This window comes from Callithrix jacchus, chromosome 2 (assembly GCF_049354715.1).
Source record: "Callithrix jacchus isolate 240 chromosome 2, calJac240_pri, whole genome shotgun sequence".
NCBI classification, from domain to species: domain Eukaryota; kingdom Metazoa; phylum Chordata; class Mammalia; order Primates; family Cebidae; genus Callithrix; species Callithrix jacchus.
Window position 1 is genome coordinate 56,485,407 of NC_133503.1, and position 9,057 is coordinate 56,494,463.

The window sequence follows — 9,057 nt, forward strand, 5'->3', positions numbered from 1 at the left end:
GGGCGGGCTGCACCTGCAGGCAGTGGTGGGCAGCTATTTCGACACCAGGTTTTCTTCCGAAATAGTTGTCTCAAAGGGCTTCCTATCTACCTGCTCCATGCAGTGCGCCCAAGGTTGTGCTTCCCCTTCACCTGTATGTCCTCCACCCCGACCCCTGGCTGCTCTGGGACTCAGGCCCCACCTCCAGCCAAGACCAGGACCCCTAGGGTTGCTGCAAAGAGCACCTTTATTCACAGCAAAAGGACGTCACCATAGCAACAACACTTGAATTCCCTGAGAACTTTTCCCTTATTCGCTTTCCTAGCTATGTCTTTGCAAAGAGAAAAACAACACAAAACACCCCCCCACACGGGACAGGTGAGCCATGCTGGGCCCAGTGGGGAGGTGGCAGCTACTGAGGAGGAGGGCAGGGATGGGAGGTTCCAGATGCTGGAACGCATAAATACAGTGCCAGACAGTCCCCCTTCAGCTCTAAAAATAAAGATGACCCCGAGTTTGGCTTCTGTTTTTTCTGATCCACAGAAAAGATAAGATTAAAAGAAGACCCTCCCCACCCCACCCCCACTGCCCAAGCAGAAAACAAGAACACTCTACTTTTTACCTATTCCCTTTCAAAAAACAGCACAGTAAAAAAATACTGTCACAATATTTACAGACACGCCCACTGTGGGCGACTTGCTCTCTACTTTGGAGAGGAGTCTAAACGCTCAGCTCTGACTCACCCAGTCCTGGGGAGGCAAAGGGAAGACCTCTGAGGGGACCTGGAAGACTCCCCACCCAAAAAGGCGGGAGGGGAGCCACTGTTCACCCAGCTGGGGGCAGGTAGGCCCTGGGGGCTTTGTGGGGCCCCTGGAACCAGGTAGTGGCTGCTGTTACTCTAAGCCACAGGGCCCAGGCCCGAAGGAAGGAGACTGAGTCATGCACCCTGAGCCTCAGCCTCCACTGCAATGAGCATGGCTCGGTGAGTTGTACTTGGGGCTACGACACAGGAGCCAGGATTTCAGGGCACAGGTGCTCCCAGCACAGGGCTTGTGCTCAGCAGGAAGAGAAAGGTACCTACGCATCCCTGCAAAGTAGCCCAGAGCCCTATAGCTGCAGAAAGATCCAAAAATCCTAACAGAACTGCCCTCAGAGTGGCCTCCGACACACAAATCCTTCCTCCAAGCAGGCCCTGCGGCCCACTGGCCCTTGGAGCAGAAACACATAAGTGGCGCTTGTGCTTGCCCCTCCGCACAGCAGAACTGCCCAGCAGCCTGCTACCTGGGTGGGCATGCAGTACACCTACACACATGCACAGGCACAGCCCTGGGGGTGCCTCGAATGCCGAGGCCAGGGCAGTGCAACAGGGTCCCCGGGCCCTTTGGATACCAGGGGCGCCCAGGGATTGGGTCTCAGCCGTGGCCGCTAGAAGATGGCAGTGCGGGGACACCAGGGTGTGTCCGGGTACAGGTGGCAGTGGATGGAGCGGAACCTGTGGGGACAGAGCAGGGGCTGAGCACTCATTTGCAGTCCCATTGCATGGCGGGAACCACCCCGAGCAAGCAAGACTTGAGGGGTACCTCTGTGTAGTCACGCAGCTTAGAGAAACCCCGCTCCAGCTCTGCAAGGCCTGCTGATGCCCCTAGGCCACCCTACGCAAGCCCATCTGGGCCGGGGTTTCCTCACCTGGATGGGTCCGCCTCCACCGAGAAGGGGCCCTTCATGTGGACAGCATTCCGCTTATTTTCAAACATGCCGTAGCTCAGGGTCACCTGTGAGGAGGGGGCAGAGTGATGCCAGGAGGGGCCCCCACATCCCTGGGCCCTGCCCAAGACTAGCCACACAGCCCTGAGTGAGGCGACAGCCCTGCCTTGGCCTCCCTTGGACCTGGAAGGACACTTGCTCTGCACGCCCTGGGAATAACATCCCAAACTGGGGACCAGTGGGGGCTGGCCACGTCACCAGCATGGACAAAATACACACCCAGGTTCAGCAAAAGACCCGAAAGGCACACAATAGGTGCATCACAGTGAACAGACAGCAGGGAAACAACACACCACTGACAGCATCCACACTGGGGCGCTGCCTGGCCTCCCCTTTTAGAACAGTGCCCAACCCCACTGCACCCCCTCTCCGCAGCCACACGTCCCTCCCTGTGCTCTCCGGCTCCTGGCAGGGCCCAGAGGATGCTGTACCTGCTTGTGGAGCTCGGAGGTGGGCACCTGCTGCAGGTTCTCCAGGTGGGAGTGGAAGAGGCCACTTCGGATTAGGGGCACGCCCAGCAGGGCCTCCACAATGTAGCCAATAGTACAGTCATCAGGCAGCCGGATACGCTCAGCTGTGCTCATGAAGTGACCCCCGCTGCAGGAGGGAAGGGTCCAGACCAGTTGAGCAGAGGCAGGAGCTCCCTACTGGGAACTGGGGAGGCCCTACCAGGCAAAGGCGCTGCACTCAGAGTAGAGCTCTGAGGAGAGCTCTGGGCTGCAGCTCCCTCCACCTCCCCTGGCCACAGCCACAACAAAGAGTACGGCTCTATGACTCTCTGTGGCAGGAATATGGGTGCAGGAAGGAGTCCCACAGGACGGTGCTGGGGGTGCTCACTGCCCCAGTGCCTGCTCTGTGCAGGTCAGGCTTGGGAGTAGCCGTTGTAAACACATCTGCCCTCTGAAGCCCAGAAGGAAGTGGAAGATAGGAGGTGGGCAGTGCCACGCAGGAGGCTGGGGACACCCTGTGACTGGGAACACAAACCAAGCCAGGCCCCACAGTAGGGGCCCCACAGTCACTTCATGAGCACAGCCTGGGACTGGGCTGGCCTAACTTGTGTGGGGCACTCACCTGGCCCAGGGGCTCATCTTCAGAGCCAGCCCACGGCTGATGCAGAAGCCAGCGCCACCCGTGGCAAACCAGAAGTGGACAGGACGCTGGAGGAGGGGAGAAGGTGTCCTGAGACCTGGGTGCTACTGCCCCTCCCTACTCCAGGTGTGTGCCCCTCGGGGCATGGGGGACTGGGAGAGGACAGACACTCACCACCTTGTTCTCACTGACACGCTCCGTGGCCTGGATGGGCCGGTCCAGGCTGGGCTTGCCGATGTAGACGTCCCTCGTGTGCGGATAGCTGGCCAGCAGCCTCAGCAGGGCCCGCATGTTGACGTAGTTATCATCATCCACGTGGCAGAACCACCTGAGGGCAAGGCAGGGCCATCGGGGAAGGGCATGCCAGGGCGGGCGCTGCCAGGCTCGGGTGGGGAGGTGGGGGTCCCCTGGGGCCACACTCACTTCCTGCCGGACTCAATGAAGCGGTCATACTCCACAGCCATCTTGCAGGACAGCGCCTGGCGGCTGTGGGCAGCCGAGCAGTTCGTGATGACCACGTTGCCTGTGGACCGAGGAGCGGCTGTGAGTGGGTCTGAGCAGGCTCCCAGAGAGGGTCCTGGCCTTGGGGACATGGCAGGGCTCAGTAGCTTGAGAAAAGTCCCTTGGTTCAAGCCAGGCTCGGCCATATCCTCCCCTACACTAGCTCCCGGCTCAGGCCTTCGGACCCTCCCCCAGCTCAGCACCCTCCAGGGCGGCCCCGCCCCCATCCATTCAGGCAGCTTTTTCCCAGCACCCGCCACCTGTTGCCGCTGCCTGGGCTCAAAGGGACCCGGGGGGCTGAATGGGCTTCATTTGCATGAGAATTGGGGGGCCGAGTGGTGGTGCGGGGCGTGGAGCAAACCCGGTAAGTAAACGGTCCTCCTCATCCTGCCCTCTGTGACCTCTTGGCCCAGAGGAGGGGGGAAGCTGGAGGGGGAGGGCTCCGATCCTGGAGGAGGCCTGGGCCCCCTCCCGCCCCAAGTCCAGGGCTCACCAGTGTGCCTGGCCAAGGCCTCATCTTCCCCGTCTGTGAAGATGAACGTCTGGAAGGAGAAAATCGGCCTTAAGCAGGCAGCCCTGCACCGACACCCCCAGGCCATCTGCGGGGTGGGGTTTGGATGGGGCACCCTGGAGTCACTGCAGCTGCAGCTCAGTCACACCAACTTCCAACCTTCTCCAGGCCTTGGTTTCCCCACTCATCCAGCGCCAATAGGGCCAGGGCTCACACGTTCACTTGCCCTGGGGGTGAGGGGGTTAGGGCCTCGCTCCCCAACCTCAACAGCTGCGCCCAAGGTCATCCAGGCGCAGTGAGGCACGAGCCAGGTGGTGAGCCTCCCCCGCCCACCAGGTAACCGGTTCCCGGCCGGCCCCATGCACCTGGCGGGGCACACACCCTTATTGACACAGCGCCCAGCCTGCCACTTGGAGGCTGCTGGAAAAGCGGGGGGGGGGGGGGGGGGGGGGGGGGGGGGGGGCAGGGACAGGCGGAGTGGCGGGGAGGGACAGGCAGAGGAGGTCGGCTTTGGGAAGCCAAGTCTCAATCACTTGGGGTTGGGGACAAAGGCCTTCACTGGGCGGCTGCCAAGCCCTGGCGGACAAAAGGCCCGGAGGGAGGATGAATCACCAGGCATTGTCCGCCAGCTTTGTCCTGGGCCGGCGGGCGAGGGCGCCGGGCCGGCCTTAACTCGACCGAGTTAAGCAGAGTGGTCGAGTCGCCCATTACCATACAGCTGGCCTGGTTAACCGGGCCAGGCTGGGCACGAGGTCCCGGGCACGAGGTCCCACGCACGGGCAGGGTGTAGCCACCAGCACTGCGGCTCCCCTTTGAGCCAGCACCCCCAGCCTGGGTGCCCTGCTGGACAGGTTACCCACTCTGAGCCAAAGCAGCCCCCAAGTTCTGTAAAGTAGCCGACAGTCAACAGGGTTGTGGCAGGAAACCTCAGGTGTCTCCAGCCCCCGGGCCGAGGGCCCCCAGTACCCATGCAGCCCAGCACCCCTCTCACTGCTCAGGTGAGGAAACCCAGGCTTGCCCAAGGCCACAGCCCACCTGTGCCAGCATGCGGGCGCCCCCTGCCAGGAGTGCTCTGCGGAAGAGGAGGGAGCCACTGGGCGGGGCCAGGAGCTGCCAGCGCCCGCCAGGGCCTGCCGGCACACGGGGAGGAATGTTCCTTCCTCTGTCTGGCCCGCCCAGCACGTGCCGCCTGGCGCACCCTGGCATGGCTGAGTGCAAAACCCAGGGTGTATGAGCAATGCTCTGACCAAGGGGCAACCCCCACATGCCCACCCGCCTCAGTTTCCTTCCTTGTACACACAGGCCCCACAGAGGCCCTGGAGCACGTTGGTTGCCTCAGATCCTTGTCCAGCCTGACCCTATGCACACACTTCTCAGGTGAGGCCCAGAGCTAAGCAGGTGGCAGGCTGGGTCTTAGCCTCTCCAAGCATGCACTCCTCCTGCAGCACCCATAGACACCCCAGGGCAGCCACAGGCACAGACTCGCACCCAGCCCCTTGGCCTCCCCAGCATCTCAGCCCAGGAATGCCGTGGGAGGCAGAGGGCCAGCCCCTGCAGACGCTCTGCTGCGCCGCTGGGTTAAAAGGAAAATGCTTTCTTAATGAGATCAAGGCAGGCCTGTTCTCCCGAGATTTGGTGGTGCCCTAAAAACCCAGCCCAAGGCTACAGAGATTAAAGTCACCTTTGTTCAGCCTGGGGAGCAGGGAGGCCTCTAGGAAAACAGCATCTGAGAAGGTGGGGCTGTGGGGTGCGGGGGGTGCTGGGCCTCCTGTCTCCCCACACCTGAGCCATCGGGAAAGGAAGAAAAAGGCTATAGGCCTCACCCACTGCTCAGAGCCTCAGTTCCTCTTCTGGAAGATGGGCATAACAAATGCAGAGATCGATTCTCTCCCTGATAGCCTGGGAGGTGCGTGCCATTACCAGCTGAGGCACAAGTGGGGAAACTGAGGCCCAGGGAGGTGCAGGCACTAGTCTGAGGTCATACCCTGGGGCCGAGGTGGGGCAGCCTGCTAGATCAGCCAGCCCCTGCCCTCTGGGGACCCAGACCCTCCAGTGCCACCTAACTTCCCAGTTGAAGACCGGGCTGCAGGAGTAAGAGGGGCTGCAGGAATAAGAGTCGGTTGGATGAAGGTGTCGGGCGGGGGCCGGGGGACACCCACAGGAAGCGGCATTGTTCCTGGAGCCGCGATTCAAAGAAACACAGGATGCCAAGTTCTCCCCAGCAATTGTGGCCGCTGTGGTGGCAGAGCAGCAGCCTGGCTGCTCCTGGGAGGGGTGGGGAACCTCTGGGCCAAAGGCCAGGCTCTTCATCCTGGACTCCAGGCCTGTCTTGGCGTGGCCCCTGCTGACCAACAGACCCTCCCCCAGCCACCACTCCAGTTGCTAGAAGTTTCCTGCACAACCCCCATAATGTGGTCACCATGCCCAGATGGAGTGCCCTTTCTGGGCACTTTTTTACTCTTAGTCCTGCTCAAATGGTGCCTCCTCCAGGAAGTTTCCTGCCTTCCCTCCCTCCCCCCACATGTAGGTCAGATGCCCACTGTTGCCTCACACAGCCTCCCAGGGGTTCCTTCCCCTGCTCCCCTCTGAAGCCACACAGCCCTGACATCTATGTCCTCCATCAGCCGGGTCTGACTCATCCCATGCAGGGCTGGGAGAGGGGGCTCTTCTGTGCATTTCCAGGACCCCTACCCATCACCCACCACAACGGGGGCTTTGCTTGCTGTGTGCTGGTGAACTGATGCTGGGGGCAGATCCAACCTGTCTCCAGGTGGGGTGACCCTCCAATAAGGACCTCAGGGCTCAAGGGATTGATGGCCCCCACCTTGATGCTGAGTGATCGCATGGCTCACTCCATGCCTGCAGGCTTTGCCAGTCTCTTACAACATGCTCCTGGAAAGGCCATATTCCCCCATTTCAGAGATGAGAGTGAGGGTCTGAGAGGCCCTAGGTCTTGCTCAGGATCACACGGCCCAGCTGGGACTGATACCTGAGACCCTCCAACCACAGCCCCTCTGCTGAAGAAAGACCCCAGATTCCAAGGGGAGAGGTGCTCAGAGTTGATGGCAGCCCAGAGGGGGGCTGAAGCATGCCCAGAGTCACACAGCAGGAAGGTTGCGTGCTGGGGGTGGGGGAGACAGGCTCAGGGATGGTGCCCCAAAAGGGTTGTCAGTAAGAGATGCTGGGGGGGCCCGTTGGCCCCCTCATCACCAGGCAACCTGAGTGGCCAGCACGCCAGCGGCAGTTCCCACGGAGCAAGTAGCTGCACACAAGGGGCCCGACGCCTTTCTCGCTGGAGAAAGGGGCTTTGTTACCTTGCCCAAGGGGCCGGCGTGAGAGCCGCCCGGCGCTGGGAATCCTAACGGCCCGGCCGCCAAACAAAACCCATGGCCCCCGCCGCCCCTCCCGCCGGCCCGCTGAGCCCCTGGGAATGGGACGCTGTGTTCCCAGGAGGCTGCCATGGGGTTCCCAGGGCCCCTTCCCCAGGCCAGAACCCGAGAGGACCCTGCCCACCCCAGTCCTCATCATGACCTCACCAGGCCCTGCTCCCACCCCACCATGGTGCCCCAAAACAGGGCAGCGCCAGGCCAGAAGGCCTGGGTCTCCAGGATTTGAGCAGTGGGGAAGGCGTGTGGGGTCTTCCCTGAGCCCCAACCCTCACAGCAAATGCCTCTGCACCTCCCAGCCCAGGGATGTCCTCCCTCTCGCCCATTGCAAGCCCCACACTGTCCGCATCCCGCCTCAGCCCAACCGTCCTGCTGTGGCCTCGAGGGAAATTTTCAAAGTGGGGTGTGTCTTAATTATGTGTATGTAAGAAACTGATGTACTGTGCACAAGGTTGCAGGCCTCAGAGACTCCTGCACTGTGGGGGGAGGGTCTCCGCACAGACCCCCAAAGCTGGGGCTCTTTGAGATGTACTCCCCAGGGCCCACCAACCAGCAATGACTTGTGTCCCCCCCCCACCCCGCACCTTAACACTGTGATGAGGAAGAGGCCCAGGGGTCAGAACCCCCCACTTCTCTAAAGGAAGAGCCTTTCTCCCCAGGAAGGGTTCTGAGCTGAGGGTGGGTCCGAACAAATACTGCTGCGGGAAGTTTAAGGACATAATGCTCCATGAATGAGCTCCAGTGTTTGGGGGTGAGAAGTATCACAGGAGACAACCCCAAGCACTGGAGACTGGCATAGGGTCCTGCAGCCGTCGAGGACTCTGGAGCCGGACTGGGGGCGGAGCCCCGGGGACAGTCACACAACTGTAACGGGAGAGTGGCCCCAGCAAGCAAACTGGGCTGCACGGATGTGCACTGGCGTCACCGCCCACAGACAGCCCCAGTGGCTGGATGGGGATGCAGCGTGGCCCCCATGGGACGCTGCCACCAGCTGGACCAGACGGTGGGTCCCCACCCCGCCTGCCCGCCGGTCCAGGCCGCGGGGCGCTCACCATCTCCTTGTGGCGCGAGATCCAGGTCTCCAGCAGCAGGTCGAGGCGAGCGCGGTGGAACTTTTTGGTGGTCTTGACAGCGATGAAGACGTCTCGGGGCGCTAGCGGCTCGGCCAGGGTGCGCGGGTGGCCGTCGGCGGGGCGTGGGGCGGCCCCGGGCGGCGGGCCCGCGTCTCTGCGCGCGCGGGTGAGCAGGCTGAAGTACTCGGACAGACTGTGCACCTCGCGGGCCAGAGCCCCGGGCCCCGCCGCCCCCGCCGCTCCCATTACGGGCGCCGCCAGGGCCGCCCGCGCGGGGCCCGCCAGGCTGCGCAGCGCTCTTCGGCCGCGCTCCGCGGGCAGCGAGGGCGGTGGCGGGTCGGCGGTGAGTACCAGCAGGCAGGCGAGCAGCGCGCCCGCCAGCGCCAGCAGCAGGCGCCGGCCGCAGCGCTTGAGCATGGTGTGGTGGCGGCCGCGCGGCGCGCCCTGCCCCGTGTGCCTCCGGTGCACCGCGCGGAAGCCCCCAGCTCAGGCGGCGAAGTCCAGCAGCTCAGCGCCCGCGCGCCAGCTTCTTAAACCTCCCCGCCCCTGCCCCGCCCCCGCGTGCTCATTGGCTCCCGGGCTCAGAGGCGGGGCCTCGCTCTAGTCTCTCCAGGCCCGCAGTCCCACGTGGGGCCGCTGTCCGGAGCTGGGAACTGCCCCGCTGGCGCAGCGGCCTCACCCCCGGCGCGCACGTGCACGCCCCGCCCCACCCCGGGTAGCCCCTGCGGGCCGCCGTCGGGCTTGGGGGCCTCGA

The 9,057-nt window shown here is 63.0% G+C and overlaps 1 protein-coding gene across 1 annotated transcript; it reads right to left on the minus strand.

Annotated features, from left to right (window-relative positions):
* Positions 1 to 208: 208 nt before the first annotated feature.
* LFNG (LFNG O-fucosylpeptide 3-beta-N-acetylglucosaminyltransferase) lies at positions 209 to 8,808 on the minus strand. The gene is made up of 8 exons (XM_035289443.3): positions 8,283 to 8,808; positions 3,827 to 3,875; positions 3,256 to 3,355; positions 3,007 to 3,160; positions 2,815 to 2,900; positions 2,175 to 2,340; positions 1,666 to 1,751; positions 209 to 1,471 (listed from the first exon to the last, which is right to left on the minus strand). The coding sequence occupies exons 1-8, from the start codon at positions 8,718 to 8,720 to the stop codon at positions 1,405 to 1,407; spliced, it is 1,146 nt and encodes a 381-aa protein (XP_035145334.1). The 5' UTR covers positions 8,721 to 8,808; the 3' UTR covers positions 209 to 1,404.
* Positions 8,809 to 9,057: the final 249 nt, after the last annotated feature.

Coding starts and splice junctions, on each gene's coding strand:
- LFNG (XM_035289443.3), bottom strand. CDS start 8,720: ATGCTCAAGCGCTGCGGCCGGCGCCTGCTGCTGGCGCTGGCGGGCGCG. Junction 3,876..8,282: donor TCTCGCGCCACAAGGAGATG/GTGAGCGCCCCG, acceptor TTCTCCTTCCAG/ACGTTCATCTTCACAGACGG. Junction 1,752..2,174: donor CCTCCGAGCTCCACAAGCAG/GTACAGCATCCT, acceptor CCCTCCTCACAG/GTGACCCTGAGCTACGGCAT.